The 25,688-nt window shown below is 39.2% G+C and overlaps 3 protein-coding genes across 4 annotated transcripts; 2 read left to right on the top strand and 1 right to left on the bottom strand.

Moving 5' to 3' along the window:
- Positions 1-213: 213 nt before the first annotated feature.
- On the top strand, positions 214-3,079 carry LOC308404396 (macrophage-expressed gene 1 protein-like; the record flags this gene model as incomplete). The annotated part of the gene is made up of 2 exons (XM_080894423.1): positions 214-663; positions 1,075-3,079. 2 exons carry the CDS (start codon positions 214-216, stop codon positions 2,743-2,745), a joined length of 2,121 nt encoding a protein of 706 aa, XP_080750549.1. The 3' UTR covers positions 2,746-3,079.
- Positions 3,080-5,505: 2,426 nt separating this feature from the next.
- On the top strand, positions 5,506-9,724 carry prf1.5 (perforin 1.5). The gene is made up of 5 exons (XM_080895010.1): positions 5,506-5,806; positions 6,037-6,312; positions 6,485-6,756; positions 6,956-7,097; positions 7,217-9,724. The coding sequence occupies exons 2-5, from the start codon at positions 6,043-6,045 to the stop codon at positions 8,102-8,104; spliced, it is 1,572 nt and encodes a 523-aa protein (XP_080751136.1). The 5' UTR covers positions 5,506-5,806; positions 6,037-6,042; the 3' UTR covers positions 8,105-9,724.
- Positions 9,725-9,864: 140 nt separating this feature from the next.
- smarcad1a (SNF2 related chromatin remodeling ATPase with DExD box 1a) lies at positions 9,865-25,404 on the bottom strand. Of its 2 annotated transcripts, none has more exons than XM_080895009.1 (23): positions 25,271-25,404; positions 24,158-24,296; positions 23,926-24,052; positions 20,437-20,506; positions 20,069-20,163; positions 19,733-19,834; positions 19,053-19,131; positions 18,271-18,929; positions 17,684-17,880; positions 16,574-16,664; positions 16,183-16,282; positions 15,863-15,922; positions 15,490-15,565; positions 15,208-15,343; positions 14,970-15,101; positions 14,469-14,564; positions 14,011-14,128; positions 13,773-13,888; positions 13,054-13,242; positions 12,837-12,955; positions 12,111-12,293; positions 11,809-11,918; positions 9,865-10,972 (listed from the first exon to the last, which is right to left on the bottom strand). In XM_080895009.1, exons 1-23 carry the CDS (start codon positions 25,323-25,325, stop codon positions 10,911-10,913), a joined length of 3,111 nt encoding a protein of 1,036 aa, XP_080751135.1. In that variant the 5' UTR covers positions 25,326-25,404; the 3' UTR covers positions 9,865-10,910. The 2 variants fall into 2 exon arrangements, with proteins under 2 accessions (XP_080751135.1, XP_080751134.1); XM_080895008.1 differs by having other exon boundaries at positions 24,893-25,340.
- Positions 25,405-25,688: the final 284 nt, after the last annotated feature.

Here is a 25,688-nt window from a genome sequence, read left to right as displayed (position 1 = left end):
GCAAAAGTTTCAGGTGTACAAGAATGGTTTCTGGGGTAAAAAAAAAAAAACTATTGCAGAAATGGGAATGAACACAAAACTTCAACCTACAGATATTAGTTGAAAAAGATGTCTGTAATATGATACAGTAAGGCAAGTATATGATAAGAGTAGGAGGGACTTGGCTAAAGCTGTATATATGCAGTGGTGCTGGTGCTCAAGTTGACAGTCATCATGAAAGCTGCAGCAGCACCCCTGGTGATCTTTTTCTTTCATTTCTGCTCTTCAGTACCTGTGAGCCGTCCAACAAACTGGCTCAGACAATGCCGTGCTTCTACCAACCTCTCCATCACAGCACTGGAGGTGCTGCCAGGTGGAGGATGGGACAACCTCCGGAACATGGACATGGGTCGAGTTATGAACCTCAGCTACTTCCAGTGCCAGACTACTGAGGATGGGCTCTACCTTACCCCAGATGAAATTTTTGTTATCCCTCACAAAGAGAAGGGTGTGGAGACCAGCTCAGAGATCATCAGGTCCTGGCTTGAGCAGAAAAGCTCAACCTCTGAAAGCATTAATGCAGACATGTCCTTCCTCAAGCTGCTGAATGGCAAATTTTCTAGTGAGAACAAGAGAATGAAAACCCATCAGGTCAGAGACTCTTCAACCACAGCCAGAGTGCAGGTAAGTTTATCTTCAGATGTTTTAGTGTAAAATAAAACACAAGTGCCACAGTTTAATTCAATTCAATTCAATTTTATTTATATAGCGCCAAATCACAACAAAAGTCGCCTCAAGGCGCTTCATAAGTTGGGGTACTTCTTCATTAAAGCACTTTTAAACATTTTTTTGCGTAAGAAGTACTCTGTCTTTAAAATTTAGTTGCTAAAATATGATAAATGGCATTACATATTTTTTCTTTATTAGTCTCTTTAAACCAATGAATGCTAAAAATATTTTTTGTGTTAGGAAGAAATTAATTATGACATTCAAGATTTATTCAAAAACATATGGCATATGGAAAATTAATTATATATTAATGATAAAAAAATACTGCAGTTAGAAATAATAATATTGTAATCCTCTCTTTCAAAGGTTCGTAACTTCCTCTACACAGTTAAGGCTTATCCAGACTTCACTCTGGACACACGATTTGTTCAGCAAGTCAGAGACATCGCTGAAGCGATTGAAAACAACCAGACGAAAAATGCAGACTATCTCTCAGAGATGATGGTGCTGGACTATGGGACTCATGTCATCACTACTGTGGATGCTGGGGCTGCTTTGGTGCAGGAGGACTATCTCCGTTCCTCATATGTGTCAGACAGCCAGTCACAAAGCTCCTCTGTGAAAGCACAGGCTGGATTAAACTTCTTTGATAAACTAAAGTTTGACATTAGCAGTCAAAGTGCCCAACAGAGCTCATCACTTCAAACATATCAATCCAATATTCAGTACTCCCTCATTCAAAGCCACGGAGGCACAACTTTCTATCCTGGCATAACTCTACAGAAGTGGCAGGAAAGTACCAGAAACAACCTCGTTGCCATCGATCGCTCAGGATTTCCTCTGCACTATTTCATAAACACCAACACTCTCACTGATCTGCCACACCCTACGATTGGAAAAGTTGCTCTTAAAGTCCGTCAGGCTGTAGAGCGCTACTACAAGATCAATACTCGCCCTGGGTGTGTTGATGTCAACTCCAAGAACTTCAACTTCCAGGCTAACATGGATGATAATTCCTGTGAGGGTCCCGCTACAAATCTTAGTTTTGGTGGTGTCTACCAAGAGTGTGTAAAACTCAGCTCAGATGCAGATCCCCTTTGTGATGCCCTGGCCCAGAAAAACCCAGATACAGGTGACTTCTCCTGTCGTCCACCTTACTCACCAACTTTACTCAGATCAGAGGTGAGACATGTCACTGAAACAAAGAATGAATGTTATACACGTAGCTATGATTGTGGGTTTTTTGACATGTCAACTTGTTATGATCATTGGTGTCGGGACAACACCTATGTTCGCTCTGCTCGCATCAACACCTACTGGTGCTCCGTAAATGGAAGGGCTCCAGAAAATTCAGGGTATCTGTTTGGAGGTATTTACAACCCCAATCTCCCAAACCCCCTCACGAAAAGCAAAAGCTGTCCTCCAAACTTTATTCCGCTAAAGTTCCTCTCAGATGGTGAGGTAATCTGTATGAGTAATGACTATGAGACAGGTACCAGATTCTCAGTACCATTCGGAGGTCTCTTCAGCTGTCAGTCAACCAACCCACTGGCAAGGAGTCAACGCAGGTGCCCTCCCAAGTTTAGTCAGCACCTTGCTGCAATCAGTGATGGCTGTGAAATCCTCTACTGTGTTCAGTCTGGACTGTTCACAGGTGGTGAGCTGAATCCCATCGATCTGCCTCCGTTCACCAAACCTCCACTTATCAGCATGCAAGCCACCAACACAGTGATGGTGATGACTGAAGGAGAAAACAGCTGGGTGAGAGTGGGCCAGACCAAGACGTGGAAACTTGCCAAACCAGAAGAAATCAAGGAATTTATTCAAAATCTTCATCCTAAACTGAATCAGATGTCTAGTGGCGAAAAGGCAGGTGTAGCTTTTGGGGTGATCGGTATGATACTGCTGGTGGCCATAGTGGCAGTTTTCTTGGTGAAAAGAAGGAGGAGGATGTCAGGGTTTAGAACTATGAGAGGTTATGAGAAAATACCTGAAGAGGCTGAAATGGATACACAACAAGATGTAATAAGAACGTAATACCTTGATCAACTAGATACAAAGATTATAGTAATGTGACTCTATTGGTTGTTATGCTTCTTACAGCACTGAAAAATGTTAAGAGCTTTTATTTTGGATCAGCCTTTTCAGTTTGTTTTTTTGTGTTTTGTACTCGAGAACTTTATACTGTTATACTATAGCTCTGGAAAAATGTTTTGACTCTTTTTTTAAAAAAGAAGGTGAAGAGATTTTCAAAGTTAACATTAAGCCCAACGGCTCCCCCTTGAGGTCAATATGCACATGCCATGTTTTATATTAATTCAATTTTTGCTCCAATAAAAGAACTTTGTGTATGATTTTCACACTGCTTGCAATAAACCGTGTATAATTCATAAACGAAGAACACTTTATTTGTAATTTCACAATGTCTAAATACAAAGTATATCATTATTTTTGTATTTAGATGCTGTTTGCATCATGGACCAGTTACTAAGATCTATGAGATGGTTTTTTAAAGTCGACTTAAGTAAGAACTAGACTGGTCTAACTCTAAGCCTTGTCTACAGTAATTGTCAAAAACTACTGTAGACATAAATCTGTGGCACCACACAGGATACAAATAATTGCCTGATAATTATTTGTATCCTAACTTTACTGTATTAAGAGCTAAAACCTCAAAAATGTCTGGAGTAATAAGTTATTTTAAGAAGTGTTTGTGAACTAAAAACCAAGAATGTGAGATACTATTTGTCCATGATTTAGACAGCTGCTGCGTGCTCCTGATGCAGGGGAAATTTTTCTGTTGGGGATACCTACCTTGGCACAAAACCGGGCAACTTCTTTTGGAGGATGCTGTTTCAATTTTAGCAGAGGGAACATGAGCTTTGAGAGTGTCTAAATTCTTCTTGCTGTCCTCCAGCAAGAAGAACTAGCAGATGTGTCTTTCTCATTAACTCAATGGAGGTTTGATTTACTTGCAACTGGACATGTTTTGACAGGTCCTAATGATTTTCATAGGCAAATATTATGCTACAGCTGTATTATATAGTACCCTGTGGTTGAGTGCGGGAGAAGGAGCCAAAAGTGGACACAAGCAAACAGAAACTAGAGTTTAACAAGCCTAATTGGACAAATACCTGGTTCCCATATAGTTTATTCTGTTCATCTGGACGTAGTGTTTTCAGTGGGAGAAATGTTTCATCACTCATCCAAGTGACTTCTTCACCCTCAGCTGACTACCTTATAAACAGTACATTGCACAATGACTGAAACTAGCACCACTTTGATCAGTAGTTGTTGATCAATGGTCATGAGAATTTGCACATTAATGATCAAGGAACTCACCTCACAGCCCATTGTTCATTCGGGTGCTAGTTTCATTGTGCAAATGCACTTTTTTTCAAGGTTGGGGAAACCTGCAGTCAGCTGAGATTCATGAATTCTCGAGTCTCAGCTGAATTAGTGACAAAATGTTTGTCCCACTGAAAACGTTACGTCCAGATGAACAAAATCAATCTTTTGGAGTACAAATCTAAAGTATCACATGTTTTTTTTTTTAATGTTGATACTTTCTGTCTCTAAGGCCTACTATAAAAACTGGTGTGACTCTGAAAGTGCACTAGAGCATAGCAGACATTATATGGATCAGTCTTTATTTTATCATTGTATTGATTAATGGTATTTCTCTAACCATGTAGACTCCCTTTAGAAGGCAAACAAGGTTCACAACTCCCACTCCAAACCATTTTTAATCAGTCATTAACATTAGTCAAAGTCAAAGTCAGCTTTATTGTCAAAACATATGTACAGCTCATACACAGGAACTTGAAAGTGCAGTGCTCCCACGGACCTCAGTGCTTCACTAAAACAACATGAAAGATAAAAATCTTATATACACAGCAGTGTCCATCACAATTCAAGTGCTTGTGGGCCAGAGTTCATGTGAATCTGGGACGGGGTAATCAGTGAAGGCCGACATTAAAACAAACACAGGATTATTAGAGAGATCAAGGTCAGATCTTGCTTGTACATTTGCCTCAAATAAAACATTTAATTCAGTTTTACTTTATACTTTGTCATGGTCAGCAAAGAAACAGCCCTCACAAAAGACTTACCTAGATCAGGGTGTGTATGAATTTTTTTCATGATACAACAAATGAATTTGTGCTAGATCTTTGACCTGATACAAAGCATATTTAACTGGAACTTTATAGTATACCTGCTTTATAGTTTGTATAGTGTAAAGAACAAAATTTTAACAGTGAAGGGAACTTACACTAGGAAAACTTGCATAAATCTGTGGCACCACACAAAATATTCTTTATTCAAATATGAACTGAATACCTCTTACACTGAATGAAACCTTTTGCATAAAGACATGTTTCTCTCCTTTGTCCTCACTGAGAAAAAACCACAAACACGCCACCCACATCCAGAAATAGACAGTGGCAAAGCTGAGCTCATGGTTTTGGTAAGGTTATCAGCACACAGACAGGCCAGCTCAGACATTATGTGAACGAAAGCACAGATTCAGTCCAGCAGACATACACCCGTGCACTGTACACTCACATGTACAAACATACATAAATACACGCCCATTTCCCGTAAAGACTGCTCAGACCACTGTTCATCTTTTCTCTCGTGACTACACAAAATTTCCCTCCCCCACAAATGCACATGCACGTGCACAGACATACAGGGCTGTGAGGGATTTACAGAACTGGGTCTTGAGAATAAAAACAAACCCGCTCATGCTGAGGAAATTGGGAAGGCCTTGGGGTAGAGAGGGAGAGAGACAGAGAGGGAGAGAGCAGCATAGCCAGGCAACTCCCTCCATGTTTTTTTTAAAAGGCAGATGATAGACCAAAGTGTGCACGCAGCAGGCTTCCAGCACAACCTCTCAGCAACGCTAAGGCTCGTCCAACCGTGATTTTATTTCCAGCAGGATCGAGACGTCAGCTTGAGGTTCCATTGTTCACAGCGAGCTGTGCAATCAACGGTGCAAATAAGGAGGGGGACTTAAAATCAAGAGATTTATTTTGGCTGTGGAAAAAATACTGGACAACAACGAAACGTAGAGGACAAAGAAAGCTAGGACAAGGTAAGAATGTATGCCACCAATGTGCACATTCTCAGCTTTAACAAAATATCTGTGGCCTGATTACAGCTTATATATTTAAGAGGATTAGAAGCTCATCTGCATTTACATCAATAAAAAAAATGACATTTTCTTTATTTCAAAGGAAAATAACTCAGTTACAAAAATGTGCTTATACACAGTAACCATTAATATCCACTGACTCCCTTTTTTATCCCTCACTGTACCTTTAGGTAACCATGTGTGCAGGAGGATACCAGCAGAGACACATTTTCCTGTTTATGTTGGCTTTGCCAATTATGCTGGAAGACTGCAGTGTCCAGGCCTGTCGGAGTGGCACAGGGTCCCAGTGTGAGAAAGCTCCTTTTGTACCAGGCCACAATCTGGCTGGAGAAGGCTTTGACGTGGTGCGGATGCGTCGGACAGGAGCATATGTCATCAATGTCAAAGCCCACCTAGCTGACAACCACACCTGTACACTGTGTCCGAACCGATTCCAAAAAGGAGAGGTGAAAACATGAAACCTACTACTTAACCTTCACACTCTTTATCAGCCTCAAGTTCATTCCTTCACCCTGTTTTTTTCTGTACTTTCCTGCATTTTTCCTCCCCCTCAACTTCCTATATTTTCCTCCACCACCTGCATCCCGCTCCACTTCCTGCCTTTCATCTGCTCCACAGATTCAGAGACTCCCAGCTTCAGTGCTTGACTGGCGTCCCTTCAGCCGCTGCTCTAAGCAGCTTTCCAGTGCACTTCACCACTCTGTGGACTCCCTGCTGCGCAGCTCCAACTCGCTGGTTAACAACAACTGGGATTTGGGTTTGAGCCTTGACAACATTGGAAAGGCAGTTCTGGGAGGAAGCCGCTCAGATTTGGCAAAGTTTGCACGTTCGCAGCACAGTGTGGACAAAGCCACTTTTGCCATTCATGAAATCAGTTGCACCTATTACAGGTAAAGCAACACAGGCTCATCCTTTCAGTTGTATGTGTTACAATTGAAAGGATGACCTTGATTACAATGTGAGAGAAATGTTTACTTTTGGAATTGTTGGACTCAGTGGACTGAGCTGCTTATCGTCCCTCTTACAGAAAAGCAAGGTTCAATTGCTGTTGTTTCATGATTGAACTCCACATGCCTTTTGTTTTTGCAGCTACAGGCTGGCTGATCATCCACCGCTGAGTGCAGAGTTCACAAAGCATCTCAAGAGACTCCCACAGAGTTTAAACACAAGCCAGAACAGAGCCCTATACAGACGTCTAATAGACACTTATGGAACACACTATATACACCAGGTCAGTGAAACTTGTTGGATACACAGGGGTTTAATGCTGCAATATGTAGGCTGTGGAAAGCATTTCTGGTGCAAAATAATGGTGATGTTATAATGCATTCTATTACTGTTTTGTGTTAGGTCCAGCTCGGTGGTAAGGTGAGGCGAATCACTGCCTTCAGGACCTGCCTGGCCACCCTGAAGGGCTTTTCAGAGGCAGAGATCAAAAACTGCCTGAATGTTGAACTCCGTATGGCATTGGGTTTCCTCCCGGCCAATGTATCTTTCTCCAACAGGTGTGACAGCCTCTTTAAAGGCAACATGAGCATGGGCTTTTACCAAGGCTTCATGACCCATAAGATTGAGGTTACTGGAGGAGAGAGGTACTTCCCTGACATCCTCTATCAGCAGGACCCATCTGAAGCCTACCACAGCTGGATGAACAGCCTTCATGAAAACCCCGATGTGGTTTCTTATGCCATCTTCCCTCTGCATCACTTGGTGGAGGATTCACAAATCAGCGCTAATCTGATAAGGACTGTCTCAGAGTACATAAAAGAGAACCAGCTGAAGGAAGACCAACTTGGTTTCAAGAACTGCTCACCGACTCCCAACCTGGACCATAACTGCTGCCCTTTAAGGGCTGGTAGAGGAACTCTCCAACTGGAGATTCACAGAGCTGCAGGCCTGAGGGCAGACACCTTCACAAAAACAGATGCCTATGTGAAGATCTTCTACAATGGCATATATGAAGAGACTGACACGGTGATGGATGACAATGACCCGATATGGAATGCCACCTATGACTTTGGCTCGGTGGAGCTGGGTCAGGAGTTGAGGTTTGAAGTCTGGGATAGGGACGTGCTTTACAATGATATTGCAGGGAGGTGTATTGTGTTTCCAGAGCGAGGAATTCATTCCTTAAGCTGTCAGCTGCGCAAAGGGGTTCTCTATTTTACCTACAGAATCAACTGTGATGCTCACTTGACAGGATATAGGTGTGGACGATACTCCCCCAATGCTGAGTAGATTAGGTATGGATTTACAGTAGTGCAAAAGTCTGTACCTCATTTCTTTTTTTCCTCCATATTTTGCTATGAAAACAGGAAATAGGTGCAGCAACAAACATTACAAGATCAACATTTATTAAAAAAAAATCTAAGACAAAATAAGGGTTTGTACATTTGTAATGAGCTTAAAAGTCAATATTTGGTATGACCAGCTGTAGTCTTCAACACAGACTGAATTCTGTTAGACAAGCTTTCTTGTCATTTTTTTTTAAGTAGCCTTCAGAAGTAGATCTCCAGGCTTCTTGAAGGACATTCCAATGCTGTACTTTGTATGTTGGCTACTTTTTGCTTTGTTCTCTGTCAAGATGATCCCCAGACTGCTTCAATAATGCTGACGTCCAGATTCTGATCTATGACTGAGCGTTTGTGTTTTTCTATCCATGCATGCTTTTACTGCATTCATGGATAGAATATTGTCATGCTGAAAAATGAAGCTGTGGCCATTCAGATGATTCCCAAAACCACTGGTTCCAATGCAGCCCCAAACCAAGTCAGTTTCAACCATGTCTTACAATGGCTGTGGCTGTTAAGACCTGTTGCTTTTAATTTTCAGTCCAGTTCTTGTGTAATTGGCCACGCCCCAGCCTTTTATCTTTCCCTTACTTGAACACTCCTCGACAGCCATTTTTCTCTTAAGACCATTTCTGATGATGCTTCAGTGACTGGTCGATGGATAAACTGGAAAAACAGATTTCTCTCTCAGATACCATCTATGGTCTTTGACTTATTTAAGTCCTCCTATTTTTAAGGACACGCTGAACACCATGCTGAAATATGTCAAGTTTGAACCGTTTTTAACTTAAAACTGTTTCTTTGCCGAGCTATCTGTGCATAGACAGTACTGGAATAGGTGCTTTTTATTATGCTTGAATAAGCCATGGGTCAGTGCTGCATGGTACAAGGTACAAGGACTGGACTTTAAATGAGTGATCAAATAAAAACAAAGACACTTTAAAAATTACAATAAACTCTTGGAAACAAAAAGGAATTAGATATGGCTCAAGACTTTTGCACAGTACTCTATATAATCATTTGGTGGTTCTGTTTTCCAAGACATTAAGTCCTTCTTGTGATTTGCCTATATGACAGAACAACTTGGTAAAATGTGCACCAAAATGGTATTTGAGCACATTTTTACAGGAACAAATTTTTCCTAATTTTTTAATCTGACATGAATGCATTCTAATGATATACATATATAATGAATGATAAAGTGTGCCATTGTACATTATATTGTATTGATACATTTTGATAGCCTACTTGTTGTTAGTCTTCTATATACATGTCAGCAGCATTTTTGTATAAACCAAAATTAAAAAAAACAATTGAATCAAGACATTACCAGTTTCATTTTTAAGTACCCTTGACTTTTCTTAAGCCTGTTGGAACTGTCTACATCAGCAACAAGGTAACAATACGCACTTATACAAACAATTATTTTCTGAAAAAATATCAGACCTCCCAATTTCAGTTTATTAATAAGTTCTTATATTATTGCTCTGTGATTATTTTGGCACTCTTTCATTAGATTAATCAAAGAATCCTTTACAGTTTCTCCAAATGAAAAATTGGAAATGTAATTATAGTTCAGCAATGTATACTACTACAGACCGTTACCAACTCTGGCCTTTGGGAGGATCTTTGTAATCTCTGATAATAATAGTTAAAAAAAATTGTCATTGGCTCCCTCTACTGGTGCACTGTTATAGACACCACACAAACAATTATTCCAATATTTATTATTCAGTTTTAACAAGAAACTAAAAAAAACAAACAAACATACACATGACTTAGTAAAAGCTTTTACAGTAACACTTTTACAATAACAACACATTATCTACTTATACAGTACACGAATGCGGCAGCTGCTTCCTTAAATCGAAAAGTCTTCTCTCGGCACGATAATTAAAGGAGTAGAAACAGCTATGAAAGAAATTCAAGCACCATAGGTTTTTTCTTACATACCAGGATAAGAATTAAAATATCTGTATGCTTGATGCAGTCTGCCTTTCCTAAATATGTAATTAGAAGATGACAACAGGATGAAATGTAAGACATTACACTTAACACTGACAGAGTCCATATGCATGTGATGCAGCCACAAATTTTAAATCAGAAATGGTAGAGGAATTTAATGTGAACAACATTTTCAGTATACTTGCTATGAGAACTGTATTTCTCTGAACACGTAAACACTGTATGGAACGGCGGGTAAAAATATATCCACCATTCTCCATGCTCGAACCTTTTTCTTTAAGTCCTAGATTTTAAAATATTTCCTGTATCAAAGTTTGGCAAGTAAGCATCATTCTCCTTACCACCATGTTACTTTTATCTGAATGGGAGCAGTGCAACACTGCATATGTTTAAACTTAAACGACACTTTAATTCTGTCAGACCAGTGTGATAGTGTACTTTAAATACTTTTTTATTACTAAAGATTTAAAAATCACACTTTTTCAAGTTTTTACTGCTTGGTACACTTACAAAATGCAGAGGCTAAAATGCAGTTTATACTGGTCGTGTAGTCAAAGTGAGAGCAAAAACTGTGCGTATGTAAAAACTGTTTTAGGCACAGCTGCCATGTCACACTGTAAATCTGATCTATTGGATTTCAGTGTTTGCATGGCAGTTTATGGTTTACAGCAGTTCTCAAGTACAGACACAATGGTGTTAGCTCAGTCAGAATACTCAAGTCTTCCCGAAATCTCAGGAGACTCCATACAAATGCATTTGTACAGTTTCAAGTTTCACATGTTTGTGTATCACAGTCCCAGTGAGGCTTTGATCAAAGATGCCATATCCTCAGGTATGGTCCCCTCATCACCTAAAGGACAAATCATTTGTTAGCATTATTTTTGCATTATCCTAACCAACTTAGCTAACCCTATTCCAGTTAACAAAAGGCAGGGTACACACTGCAAAAAATATCTACATTTTCCTGTGATTATCTTCTCAATCCTCATTGTTTGCACTTCACCTGCCTAATAATGTTAATCAATTTCCCACATTTTCCACAATAGAATCAGGTTAATCCAATAACTGCTCCTGGAATTCATGCACTTTCCAAACAGAAAAACCCCATAAAACGTGGACCCAGTTTTAAAGTCAGCTGGAGTTTTAGCAGAAATCAAAAGCAAATATTTACAGATGTAGACACTGCAGTCAGAGGCTTTCAACCTTTATCTGAAAAAAATATGTCGTACACATAAGCTAAAGATAGCGGCTGTGGTGTTTAAAAATGTCACTCAAAGACAGAAAGAAGCAAAATAGAGTATCGATTCGGGTGCTCACACAGAGAAAGAGAAGTGTCAGATGGCCAGTAAGTATTACTTGCTAAAATAAAAATTCAAAGTGTCTGCTTGCAGAGCACAGACGTGAGTGAGGGGCAATAATCTCTCTGACAAATTTGGTACTCGTACAAAATTTGCAGGAGTTTATTGTGAAAGCAGCTGACCATGTTTAAAAGAACAGAAGCACACTTTGGGCCTTAAAGGCTAGAACTTCTTAATGAAATCCTCACTACTGTTTTTTTATGTTTTGAGTATTTTTTTCATGTTTATTTTAAAAACCGAAACAAATGCATTTATCTAATTGAATTTATCTACTAGAGAAACCTTCGGTGAAAATAGGTACAGCACATATCTTTAAATATCTCCTTACTTTGTTCAGATGAGATCATGTCCTGCTCCAGCTTTAGTTTCTTGTTGCCCAGTTGCAGGATGCAGTCCTCTATAGTGTCCTTACTGATCAGCTTAATCACCTGTACAGTTCTGATACACAGAAGTAGATCCATCACTACACACGGCATGTGTGCAACCATACTAACCACAGAATTTCCTCCCAACAGAACCTGCATTGATATTGCAAAACGCTTTTCTGCCCAGTAACTGACATGATAAGGCACAATCACAAGACATTGTTGGGTAAAATATATCTAGGATTGTACACAGATTCCATCTAACCTGGTCTGGCCCACACGGTGACACCTATCCTCTGCTTGTTTGTCATTGTAGGGATTGCAGTCGATGTCATGTAGAATCACAACGTTAGCTGAGGTCAGGTTTATGCCGAGGCCGCCAGCACGGGTTGACAGCAGGAACACAAATATGTCAGGGTCTGTGTTGAACTCATCAATCAACACAATCCTGAAGGAGAAAGAAAACCATTTAACAGCTACAGGTGGGTACAAGCTGAATTGAACAGACATTGGTTCCATTTTGACACATTTTTACCTGATGCAACAGCTAGAATAACAGATGTGCTAAACTTTTCAAACAGCTTAAACTTTAACAAACACTTCTGCAGGATTTAAGGTGCCTTTACTGTAATGTAATATCTGATGTTGTTTAAGTTCCAGTCAAAGTGTCTGTATAGACATCCACATGTGCACAACGTGACCTTTTAGATATTAAATTTAAATCACGTTACAATTTTATTCTACTGGTTTGCAGAACATAGAATATAACTAGAATCTAAGGAGCTTGGGGAAAAAAGTGACTGAAAAGAAGTTTAAAGAAGTCTAGTCGCTTTTCTTTCCAAGCTCCTTAGATAAGCATGACCTATATGACTGAGAACCGCAAGAATGAAGTCCTATAAATAATTTTAAAGGAAAAGATTTAGACCTAATAACATCAAATGCTTGATGCCTTGTTAGCTACAATGATCTTATTTCAATATTTGAAACCCACCTGTCCGCTATGGGTGTGGATCCATCCAGTCTGATGTAACGATGCATAAGATGTTTCAGCAGCACTTCCACAATATCAAGCATCATGGTGAACTGACTGAATAATACCACTCGGTCCCCCTGTATGACGACAGGAAGGTTGTGCTGTAAAAAATCTTAAACCTGTGCTCCAAAAATCTAAAACGTAGAACGAAATGGTTCGGTATATTTCTATCTACCTTCTCTTTAAGTGAGGCCAGCAGCTTTGTAAGGTGGTGGAATTTTCCAGAGTCAAGCAGGAGATCATTTTCAAGCTGGTAGGAGCTGATAGTGGAGTACTGCTGGCACAGACGATTCAGCTCAAAATCTGACATCACCTCCATGTCCTCCTGTATCAGAACAGGATCTGCATCAAAGTGTGTTGGCTCCTGAGGAGAGAGAAAAAGAGACGACCCAAAACGTGTGAAAATGTACTAAATCAAAGTCCAGCATTCAGCTAGTCAACAGCGTACCAGGATCCAAAAACATGATGATGGCAAAGAAATCTAAATGTTTGGTGTTGTGAGCCAAATCTGCAAGCTAAATATCACAACTTGAAGACGTTTCTGGATAACAGAATGAAAAACCAGAATGTCAATAACTTCACGATTCAAAGGTTGTTGTAATGTGTGAAGCAGAGAAAGTGATGTTTTCATGTCATTGGTTGTATTGAACTAATGAGAATCAAATTCCCTTGAAAACCACCAAAAGTGACATTGAACTTGAACACTATCAGCAAAGACTTATTAGGTGATCACTGTGTGCAAAAACAAGGAGTCCTCCAGAACATAGTAGTGATTCGTAGGAAATGTGGACGGAGGGCTCACTGTCTTAGCATGAGCTAATCGATAATTCAGCCAACAAGACAAACAAAACACAATAAAGAACACAAACAGTGGTTGTCGGGGAGTATCCTCACCTTGAGCATAAGCTTGCTCATGGCTTTTAGTTTTTCAGTGGTGTAGTACTGTCTATGAAGCAGAGGGTGGTTGGCCATCTTCCTCAGCTGCATCATCACATTACACAACTCTCGCTCTGAAGAGAAGATGCATGTCAAGAATTATTAATCAAACATTGTTCTATATTACTGTAAAATAGTATCCCGAGTTATACTAAAGAGCTCTAATTCCACCCAGTTCATTTAATGTGGGGCTTACTTTCGCCATTCGTGGTGGATTTGAGTTTTTGAAAGAGGTTCTGGTACAGACCCCGCTGCTTCTCACTCATTGAGCAGAACTCCACAGTCTCTTCCTTTGCTGGAAGCTGCTGAAGGACCTGGGGGGGGGGGGAAAGGAGCACCATTAGTTAATTAGTACATATAATCCCTGTAAATGTGTATGATTAAAACTGTTTGTTAGTTTTTCCTGGAAGCTTATCTTTTAGCCCAATAGTCATTTAAATAAGATCAACTCCAGACAAGAAGGATTTTCATAGAAAGTGTATGAATATTTATTTAATTCTAACTCGATTATTACTTGAAGTTCATTACTATTAAAAGTTTCACACATCTTGGGCAAAAAAAACGAAAGCTGTAATGCAGGCTTTCATTCCAAATACTTGAAATTCTCATAATACTTGTACAGTACAAATGTGCAACTTTCTCAGATTAACTGACCTCGCTCTTGATCCGTCGGAGGATGAAAGGTTTCATGATGAGTTTGGCCTGAGAAATACGATCCCTCTCGAAACGACTCTGCTCTTCATGTGATTTCTAACATGCAATGTAACAAGCAATTTGAGTCAGGAGACAGAACAACAGAACACGCTACTACTAAACAGATTTTGCATGTTCTTCTTGCACTGTTTTAACCTGTGAAACAAAAGATCATGACATTTGTCTGTAATTAAAGTGAAAACCAGGGGACAATGAATAATCAGTTAATTTCAGAGGCTCAAGTTTATTTTCAAACCCTGTTCCTTGATGCAGCACCTGTTTTGGTATTTGAGCTGTTTTAATCACTCAAATTCTTATTTAATAAGAGAAGACATGACCGACTACAGTTTAACAGAAAGAGAAAGGAGTTGCATTTTCTTGTAATTCTGGAGTTATTTAGTGCTTAAAAAGTACAAAAAACCCCACTTCTGTCAAAACAAAATCGACTTGACAGACACTTACCATAGAAAACATTTTTGAGAGCTGGGTAGTGGAGCTGGAGAACATAGATGGCATGATGAAGTTCAGAAGAGACATCAGCTCTAAGAGGTTGTTCTGTAACGGAGTTCCTGTCAGCAGCAAGCGATGCTCTGCCTACAGGGAACCAGACAGAAACCGAACCCCGTTAGGCGCAACAAAGAAAAACCACAGTGGTGTTAAAAAAAAAAAAAAAAAAAAGACTACACAGAGGTCAGCTTACATTAATAGCCATAAGATGCCGATAGCGCAAAGAGTTCATGTTCTTCAGCATGTGGCCTTCATCAAAAATGGCATATATCAGCCGCAGCTTACGAAACAGGCTGCGGTCGCTGTCGTTTCCTATTGCCAAGTTATAACTATAAAGAAACAAACAAATGAAATAAAAGCAAAGGTATGAGTGAAAAGTTTCTATCGTTTCCTCCAGGAGCTCATTCTTCACTGCACTAATTCGATCTCCTGGTAGCATGTTTGCTAAAATGATGAGTGATCTGTGTTTGCTTACGTGGTCACAATGACATTGAAGTCAACATCTCCATTCAGGATGTCATGTTTGAGGTAGCGACGATCTTCTATAGATCCTATACAGAATAAAGGAACACAAACACAATGCTTTGTTTACAAACTGAGGAAATTAGATTTTTAAGCAAGGTCAGATACAAACATTCTGAAGCAAAAATCAAATGCACAATTTAAAAAAAACTTTTAATTGTGCAAGTGCACACAGCAGACATGTGGCATCCAGCTAAACTTCTAACAATCACCACAGATTATGCATATTTACATGTGAACATCATGCTCCACAGAACACAAATCCTCGAGTTCCTAAAACTGTTTCAGTTAATTTTCTAGCAACACTTAATTAACTATAACCTTACCATAATAGACGAGAACTTTGAGATCTGGACACCAGAGTTTCATCTCTCTGACCCAATTATCTACAAGACAAATTGAAAACAACACAGGTCAGAAATAGTCATTTCTTTAGGTTTTATGTAAATAAAAAGATTCAGATAGAAATATTGAAGTTTGTACCATAAATGTTAATGAAGATAAAAATCTGTGTGTATATTGTTCTGTTTCAATTTTCAAGTTATAATTTCAATAAAGTATCTATCTATGTGGACTATTATTCAAGCTGAAAGATTACACGGTATAAAGTGAAGTGGCAAAGCGCGTGACATGTGGAGTTCATTACCCAGTGTAGAAGAAGGCACAGTGATGAGGTGAGGCCCTTCAATACCATTCTGGTACAGCTGAGCTAGAAATGCTATAGCCTGGATAGTTTTCCCTAAACCCTGCAGGTTGGACAGTGAAAGAGACAAAGCGATACAATCAGACATGAGACACGAACAGTAGCAACAGTGTTCAAACACTTATGTTTGAACACTGTTGTTTCTCAACAATATTAAGAACAAAATGTTGACCAACTGCACAAATCAGTGCTCTCTTGCCATTTTTAGGCTAAAACAACACATTTGCTTTAATTCAGTATCCATATTTATACTTTTTGGGAAGAAAAAAACAAACTTATACAAACTTATGTCGGATTTAACATTTAACAACAGGTCCCAAGCTTATTGCCTCACCATTTCATCAGCAAGGATACCGCTCAATTTGTGTTCATGAAGAAGCAGCAGCCACTTTAGCCCAATTAGCTGATAGGGTTTCAGCTGGAACCTGAAGAACAACAATAATTACAGACTGAGAAAAAGAACTAGGTCTGTCTTTTTTTCCCAAACACACCCTGCATGCATAATTTATGGAGAAATGATGAAAAGCTGTTATAACAGCAGTTAAGGCCAAGTTCATTCTGAGGTCACAAATCACCTCAGTCTTCCTACATTGGTTCCTACACTGTTTGCAAATTCTGCACTTTCCTTCCAACATTGGAGAGTTAAGTTAAAGATCGTTCAGCTTTCACTCAGTAGCAAAAACATTCAGACATTTCTTTCTAATACTCTGCACATCATACTCGCTTGTTTTTTGTATCACATTTGCTTGTCTTATACATTGAAATGACAACAGAAAGCCTCCTTTATCAAGTTACAAAATATTTTTTTAAAGTTCTGTAAAGACATTTTTAACAATCTTGTTATAATAAAGAACTGATTTTTTTTATTACGAAATTTCAATTTTTTTGGTTACAAATTATTGAAACAATCGACAGTTTGCACAAATATCTTGAACTGACCTTCGTCTTTTTATAGAGATACATTCAACAATTGTGCAAACAAAAACCCATTAAAAAAATATAGCATGAAAAGTACAAACAGTGACATCAGTGGAGACATTTAATTTTTTAAACACTGTTTCACTTCAGCTCTTTATATGTTGTAACTTCATTCTTCCCCATGGCTGACAGATGAACCAATAGCAGTACATGTAAGAGCGGCCCACAGACCGGCTATACCACATATTTTTGACACTTGCCCCAATTTGACAACAGACACTCTCTGCAGATAGTCTGAAGCTCCCCACAACAGCCCACATGCTACCACCACTGAACTATTATTTCCCCATTATTCTTTAACACAGCCTGAACTCTCGGAGACAGTTTTCTTTTAATTTCTAGAAGTACGTTTCAGAATATTTACTTTGAACCCTTGCATTAGAATCTGATGTTGGTCATACTACACAAAAACTTAAGAAATTTAAGATGGTTCACAAACTGTTTTCAAGAATTACACTGTACTCACTGGGTGTTGAGCACTGTGGGCTGTTTCATGGTTCCTGTCCCTTTCTCCATCACTTGAGTGACTTGTTTGACCATTTTTGATGAAATCGTCTCGCATTTGCTCATCAGCCCCAGGACAACCTTCCTCTCCTTGAGGACGACTCTGCAGCCCGCCAGCAAGTCTTCTGAAAGTCCATTGTTCTTATTGAGAACATCAACCTGGAGGAGAAAAACATCAAACAACAATTAACATGACAAATAAATCTGACTAAATATAGAGAGGAGTCATTACTACTCTATTTGTACACATTCTGATAAATCTTATCCATCTTTGCATATTTACCCTCTGATGATAGAGGTGTGGAGAAAAAGAAAACTATTGTGATAAAACTATTGTGCTGAACAGAGCATGTTATCTGCAGAACAAGCCAATACAGCATAAACAAAAGGTTGCATTCAGTCAGATGATTTCAGACTGTGAATACAGCCCTTTGTTTTTATACCTCTTTGGACAAAAACTCTATCAAACTGTTTTATTTAACATAAATAATCTGCTGGAAATCTATTTGTGGTTTCATGCTTCTTGTTTAGAAACACATGGCCTCTTACCAAGCTTTTCCAGCTTTTAAAGGGTCTCAGTTCCACAATTTTCTGTGCCTTTTTAATGGAGCACCCAGACATTAGTGACAGTTCGTCTAGTGATGCATCCTGGAAGAATGCAAGAATCTCCCTCTTCACTTCTGTCAAGCCTACTTTAGAGTCCAGCTCATCATCTGAATCCTCAAACTCGCTGCTTACTGGGTCTTCATAGTCGTTTTCGCCCTCTGAACTGACATGTTCATCGGAGGCACGCGCCTTCCTCTTTCTCTCTGCCGCCTGCTTCTTAGCTATGCTGGTTCCACTGGCAAATCTGGACAAAGTCTGGGCAGCAGATGAAGAGGAAGAGGACTTCAGCGAGGAAGAGGTAGTAGTTTTGTTGGCAGAGGATGATGAAGCCGCTGGACCAGATTTTCTTACAATCCAAGAAGACAGAGTGGCACTTTTCTCTTTGGAGTCTTCGTTGTCTTCCAAGTCAGAATCATCTTCACTGTCCATTGTATTTTCAGAATCATCTGTACTGTCATCCTCCGTTTCACTGACATGGTCTTGCCTCTTTTCAGCATTTTTCTGGTCTTTTCGGGGCCTCAGCTCTCTCTTTGACTCGTCTTTCTTCTTTGATTTGCTGGATACCTTTCCTTCTGACCCATGCGAGCTGAAACTTGTATTATCTAATATCAGAAAACAAACGGAGGTTTCAGAACCAGTTAAGCACTTCAACATTAAATTGAAAGTACATATAAACTGCTTGTTAAACAGTGAAAATATTCAGATGACAGCTGTTGTGTTTGCACCTGTGTCTGAGAACATCTGTAGAACCTGCAGAGCATCTTCAAAATTAAAGTCATGTTCCTGCAGCACCATCCTCAGCTCCTACAACACACAGACTACGGATCAGTCGTCAAACTAACACAAAACATTGTTTCAGAAACAGCTGTAATTTTGACCGACTTCCTTTTCTTACTATTTTGTGTCGATGTAATTTTCTTTGAACTCATCAGTAAATGTTCAACTACATCTTCTCCACCTTTATACGGTGCTTAATACATTTATTAGGGGATGAAAACAAACATTTTAGAAATCTTGTTTTAAACAAAAACTTTCACTTAAAGACATTGTACATACTGGTGGATAGACCATTGTAGAAGGCAGCTGTGGTAAAAACCATACACTTGGTCATGGTCTAATAAATTTGTCAAGCACTGTATGTATATTTTAAGTTTACTTGTTGGCCTTCTAGGACTGTGGCATGTAAAAAAGAAGGCAGAGCCAGAAGGGGAATTCCCAGGGTGGAATTGAACCAGGACACTACAGCAAGGGTTGCCTTCTCACCAGCCGAACTAAAGTGGCACATTGACACATTTACTTTTTACTGCAGTGTTGCAGGCCATTTTATACAGTTTTTGTAACATATTTTTTACATCAGTGGAAATGTTAATTGCGACATTGTGAATTTAAGACGTCTCTCACTCACCTCCTTGTCCTGGTCAGGAAATTTCTTCTGCAGTCTTCTGACCATAGATGCCTGCTTCTCCCAGCTTGGCTCTTTGTCCTCATTTTCTTCCTCATCAGAGGCCTGTCCGTTAAAAAATGCAATAAAATTACCATTTTAATTTACAAAAAACCAAAACAAAGCAGGAGTCAGTTCTTGTAAACCACGCTTTTGTTCTGTTTAAAAGAAAATTAAAGTATTCCCAGTGTTCTGTGCACACTGTTTTCATGCTGTATCATGACTGAAGTCACCATTAGTGTCGCAAAGATGCACAATTCTTCCCATTTTAAACTATTAAGACACAGTTAGAAGGCTTACCGCTGATGGTTTTGTCTTCTTGCTAGGTTGAATCTCAACACTGTCTTTAGAGCTGCTGCTTCCATCCTGCTTTCTCTTCCTGCTTTGACTCGGGCCTGAGAGGACAAAACAGACAGTGTTCCTAATAAATCTAACTAATTAAGAAACAGATCTATCTACTTTAATCACTTTAAGAGGATGTTATTTTTACAATAACATGCTCATATATTTGGAATAATTATTTTTCACACCTAATAATTGCTTCTTTTTTTCTTTTTACTCTTACTTACTCTCTATAGGTTTAGATTTGGTATATTCTTTGTAGAACTAAAGATTTCCCTTTAAGTTATAAAATAAACCTCAATATGAAAAGTAAAATAAATACTTACCTTCTTTATCACCATATTTTAAAAGGCAAGCAGCTACAGCCCCATCCAGTGTGCTTGTACTTTCAACGATCTGAAAGGAAAACCGAACGGATCATCTCTAATGAACAGTGACTACATTTGAAGTGGCTAATATATAAATACAGTTTTCAATCACCATTATAAATATTACATTTGGGAAGGGTGCTGAAAAACCAGGCAGCAGGCTGGTTCTGATTTTTAAACACTAAATAATTTCTAAAGCAAACATAAAAAATATAGAACTTATTTTAGGTATTCTCTATGAAGAAGTTATATTTAATGCTAGCAGTTTACAGGCCACACACAAATTTAACTAAAGTAAATGAACATGGGTTAAAGAAAATCAATCGTAAACATTAGTGGGCTGATTATTTACTGAGCAAAGAATTAGCTAAAAAAAAAAAAAAAAAAAAAAAAAAAAAAAAGGTAGCCTGAAATGGACAGACCATTGAGCTCTTATTGGCACAAAAAAACCCATTCACCCCTAATGTTTTATACTTGGCAACTGGCATTAATGCATAAAGATACTAGGGCTTCCACAAACGATTATTTTGATAGTTGACTAGTCACCAATTAATTTTGCGATTAGTCGGCTAATCAGATCATGCATCCATTGGACGTAACACGTACAACTTATTGACTATGTGCACGTTAGCATATGCTACTTCCGGTGCGGAAACTGCTGTGGGGAGCTTTGTTTCCGGTGTCCTATTCGCGCCTGGTTTACGGTCCAAAACAAGTTAAGCAAATGAATGAATCAAGCGGCGATTTACATTTCTATAGATGTCTTGGGCATTTACCCAATATACTGTATCTGTAAATGATGTTCATCGACTTGTCGATATTTTTTCCCCCGCACCTCAGAGCAAAAGAGAAAAGGGATTCAAATTAGGGCTGGGCGATATGACCCAAAATTCATATCTCGATATTTTTTAGCTGGATGGCGATATAAGATATATATCTCGATATATTTTTTTAAAGCCATAAAGTAAGAACAAAAAGAGAGTTCTTAGTCAAAGCTGTGTCCCAGATGTCACACAGGCACTTTTATTAACATAGAGCAGATGTACATAAAATTTACTCAAAACTAAATTATGAGCATTTATTAAATAATAATGCTCCATAAATAAAAGAAAACAATGTTGTTTTTGTGCATAACAAAAAGCTCACAATTGTGCAGTCAAAATGTAAACTAAAAGACGCTGAGCACAATAACAAAGACAGATTTCACAGCTGCTCTGTTCCCAACTTGTACTGCGTGACTGACAGCCTGGAGTTTTTAAATCCGCTTCGCAACCACGTCTCTTAACAGGTGCCATTTATGGTCCTTATACACAGGGTAATATTACGTTGAAGCACAGTACGTATCACTCCGCGAGGCTCAGCCGTAATGCTCCGACAATCCATCAAGCGGTGCAGCTCCGTAGCTTACCAAAGTCATACTAAAACATTTTTTGACAGATTGCTGAGCGCCGTGTTCCACATAAAATCGGTTCGCGGCCATCAAGCACAACCAGAATTCATACATAAGGCGCGCTGTCAACTTTTGAGAAAATGAAAGGATTTTAGTCCGTGCAGCACCTCTGGGCTGCATGGCGTTAGCGTGGTTAGCTCGTTAGCGTGGTTAGCTAGCTAACACACTGACGCCGTCCAGCCCCACGCACGGGGCGATGCGCAGTAACTCGTTAACGGAGATTTGCCGTGTCCATCTTGTCGCTTCCTGCAGGTGAAGCGATGGGGGAGGAGGGGGAGCTGTGTTTATTGAAGGAGAGGCGAGGCCGAGTAACGTTGCGTAAAGACGAAAGTGGACGAAAGAGAGGCAAACTTGTGGCTCCACAAGTATAATTATAACGTAACATAGACTATATCGATATAAAGGATATTGTCACATCTTATATCTCGTATAAAAATATATCGATATTTTTTAAAAACTCGATATATCGCCCAGCTCTAAAAATGTTATATTTCTCAGCTGTCCCTCGTTTATCGTGGGTGTTATGTTCTAAAAATAATCAGCCATAGGTGAAATCAAGTAGCCAATTTTATTTTTTGACGGTGCAAAACATTTCGTGGACATACAGGACACAAGGTGACGTAAAAAAAATAAGCATGCAAACTTGCACTAAAAAATCTGCGAAACAGCGAGGTGAAATGTGAACCGTGTTATAGTGAGGGACCGCTGTAATTTTTAAGGTAAGTCACAACATACCCTTCGTAAATACTAATGTATAAAAACCGTTACCAGCAATCATTCATTTTTGTGTGGCTTTTTTCACGGTTTGTTAACATGCTGTGTATGTGTGTACTTGACTAGCTGATCTTGACATAACGGGGGGAAACATCTGGTTTGACTATTCTTCCCCTGTAGTTTGAATGCTGAACATTTGCCTGTTTAAATCATAAGACCAGTCACTATACAGAGATGTGCTTCTGAATGTGGACGATGTGTCTTCTGCTGCAGTGATGCAGTTCTGCTTGTGTTGAGTGATGTAAACAACTGATCGATCTAAACTCTTTAAACGTCAAAATTGATCATTAGATTTTTTATGACACAACAGTGGTGAGTGTTCCCACCTTCTGCTCTTTGTAACTTAACGCGATCTTTCCGTTTTGGACATGATTTTGGAGTATATCTTCGCAGTAGCGATTGACCGCAAAGTAAAGCTACCGGAAATGTACAACCCCACATCCAGTCTCAAACCAGGAAGTTAGCATTTTCTCGTGCACAGGATCAATTGAACCAGCATGCATCTGCTCTTATATAACTATCATTAGCTTACAGCTTTAAGTGTTTAAGGTATGTCCTAACTAAAAATAAAGACAAGATGGTAGTTTATTAAATTTTCATGAAATTTGCTGATTGTTTCAGCTAAGTTTAATAAACTCCTTGCTATCTAAAATATAACGGGACACCGGAGTATATTCTCGAGCATCTCACACTTCTGATAATCAGTTGTCTTCTTGACATTTATTCAGCTGTGTAAAAACTAACTTTAATCTCAGCCAAACCGATTTAGTGCTGTAAATCGGTTACTGCCGAAGTAGTGCTGTCTTGATAAACTGAGCAGATATTTGAGGTTTACACAGCTACATTCTTGTCTGAACATATATTAAATGTTTATTTTGTGACCCAGAAAGAATAAGAGTAATATTAAAACTAACTAGCTGCCGCCATTGTTGGAAACTGAGCTGGGTTGTGCTATGAATTCTGGGACACAGCTGCTTCTTCTTCTTCGGGGTTTAACAGCAGCTGGTATCCTTGTACATGCAGTGCTGCCATCTTCTGTTTCAGTCCGTTATTACACTCTTAAATCCTACTTCTTATTCCTGCGTCTGTTGTGATCTTACAAAGCTTCAAACGACAGGTCGACTATTAAATCAGTCGTCAACGATTTTGATAGTTGACGTAATCGTGACTAGTTGACTAATCGTGGCATCCCTAAAAGATACAAAACTTTTATTGAAACTCACCTCCAGCGCATCCAGTCTTGTCAGCTCAGGAAACATCTCCATTAGTCTGTTCAATTTGTCATCCAATTCATTGTCCACATCCGTATCATCCAGCACTACAATTTGGGATGCTTTACCAGCAGGCTTGCTATAAAAGAAAGATAACAACTCTAAAATATGCAGTGGATCAGTGAATGAATGCATACATTTGGGGGGAAAAAAATAATTACTAGTTATTTTAGCATATACACACTTGGAGTTTTTTGTTAACGACATCTTGGTTTTTGGTTCAGAAATGACTTCATCCTCCTCTAAATCAATAGTAAAGACTTCCTCAAAAACAACTCCTCGGGCGACGGATTTTGGTGGGGCTTTGACAGGCTTTGTCTGAGCTGGGGGGAAAAAAGACAGCAGAAACATGTTGGTAGATGTTTTCCTAACAGCAGACAAAGAAATTTCATTCGATATATTAAAATTAATGTTTGCAGGAAAAATACCAGTGAAGAAGACCAGTGATACTACAAATTGTATGACACATGTCTGCTTTTACGTTTTTCTTGGCAAAACATGGAACATAACCACATGCATGGAACTACTTGAAGTTAAAGAAGGTGGATATGAAAAGGACCAAATCCTGAAATTATGGTTGACTTGTGAACCCTGGTACACAAGACATCATCATAATACTGAGCTTAGTGTTTGTATGCTGCTAAAAGATGAAGATTAGACTGACATCACCTCAAATCTCTAATAGGATTTCTGAAATGGCTTAACAATTGTTGTCTTTTATGCTGTAGGTGTAATATTTGATTGTGTAAATGGCCAGCTATAGATTGAAAGAATTATTTCTAAATATCTACCTCAATGCTGCTGCGGGGGGAAGCCATGCTGAGCTGTTAAAGTGATACAGGTCATGCTAACGATAGCATTTCAACACATCTAGCTATCAGCAATGCAGAGCTAGCCTTTACACGTAGCTGCTGGTTACCTGGTTTGTTCTCCTTTTCAGACTCTGGACTTTTTGACCCGTTAACCTGGTCCTTGCTGCATGCCCTCTCATCAAAACGGAACCGGTCTAAATTGAAGAGACTCATTTTACCAGGTCCTTTATGTGCCTGACAGCGGCACTTCTTTGTCTCTTCCTACTCAGCCGTATTTTTTTCCTGTTCAGCCGTACGAAGCACAACGTGATGCACGATGTGAGTCCGCTAACTAGCACCAGATATTAGCATAGAGGGTAAGAAAGCTGTGTCACTGCTCCGTTTTTAACGGCATTAGCTTAAAATTGATCGGTAATGTCACACGGGTTTTGTAACAAAGAAAGCGGTTAAACTCCCGAGTTATGTATGCTGCATCCCTACTATACCCGGTTTCCCGCGAACTCCCTCGGCCCTGGAGGAATCCGAGCCGGCACAGCTCATTGGTAAGAGGAAGAAGTGGGCGGAAACTCATCGGTAAGTCAAGATGGTACTCTGTAGCATACTTCCGCTTTCGCTCACATTGAGTTTTACAGGGCTAATGGTAATGTAATGAGTGTCAGCGTCTCATCGCGAATATAAATACATATGAATGCATCCGTGAGGTATCACGGCGTTTTCCTTTCCACTAGTGGGCAGAAGAGAAGGAGGTTCATTATTTTCACGGCAGTGTTGACGTCGCTTATGAAATCACTGATGTATAAAATTACACACCCGGTAGCACTTGTGGGTAACCATATCATTTGAATGTATGGATCATTAACTGCAATATGCACTTTGTTTTAAATTGTCTGGGTATGAGCTAAT

The sequence above is a fragment of the Rhamphochromis sp. 'chilingali' genome, assembly GCF_963969265.1.
Source record: "Rhamphochromis sp. 'chilingali' genome assembly, chromosome: 10".
In the NCBI taxonomy this organism is placed as follows: Eukaryota; Metazoa; Chordata; class Actinopteri; order Cichliformes; family Cichlidae; genus Rhamphochromis; species Rhamphochromis sp. 'chilingali'.
The sequence above is the reverse complement of the archived record's forward strand: the minus strand, read 5'-3'. Positions and strand labels throughout refer to the sequence as shown.

Bases quoted from the DNA above. Each gene is read 5' to 3' on its own strand.
- prf1.5 (XM_080895010.1), top strand. From the start codon at position 6,043: ATGTGTGCAGGAGGATACCAGCAGAGACACATTTTCCTGTTTATGTTG. The intron at 6,313-6,484 runs GTGAAAACATGA...TCTGCTCCACAG, and splicing joins ACCGATTCCAAAAAGGAGAG to ATTCAGAGACTCCCAGCTTC. The intron at 6,757-6,955 runs GTAAAGCAACAC...TTGTTTTTGCAG, and splicing joins ATCAGTTGCACCTATTACAG to CTACAGGCTGGCTGATCATC.
- smarcad1a (XM_080895008.1), bottom strand. From the start codon at position 24,998: ATGAGTCTCTTCAATTTAGACCGGTTCCGTTTTGATGAGAGGGCATGC. The intron at 13,243-13,772 runs GTGAGGATACTC...CTCTCTCCTCAG, and splicing joins TGAGCAAGCTTATGCTCAAG to GAGCCAACACACTTTGATGC. The intron at 12,294-12,836 runs GTGGGTTTCAAA...TTTCTCCTTCAG, and splicing joins TCCACACCCATAGCGGACAG to GATTGTGTTGATTGATGAGT.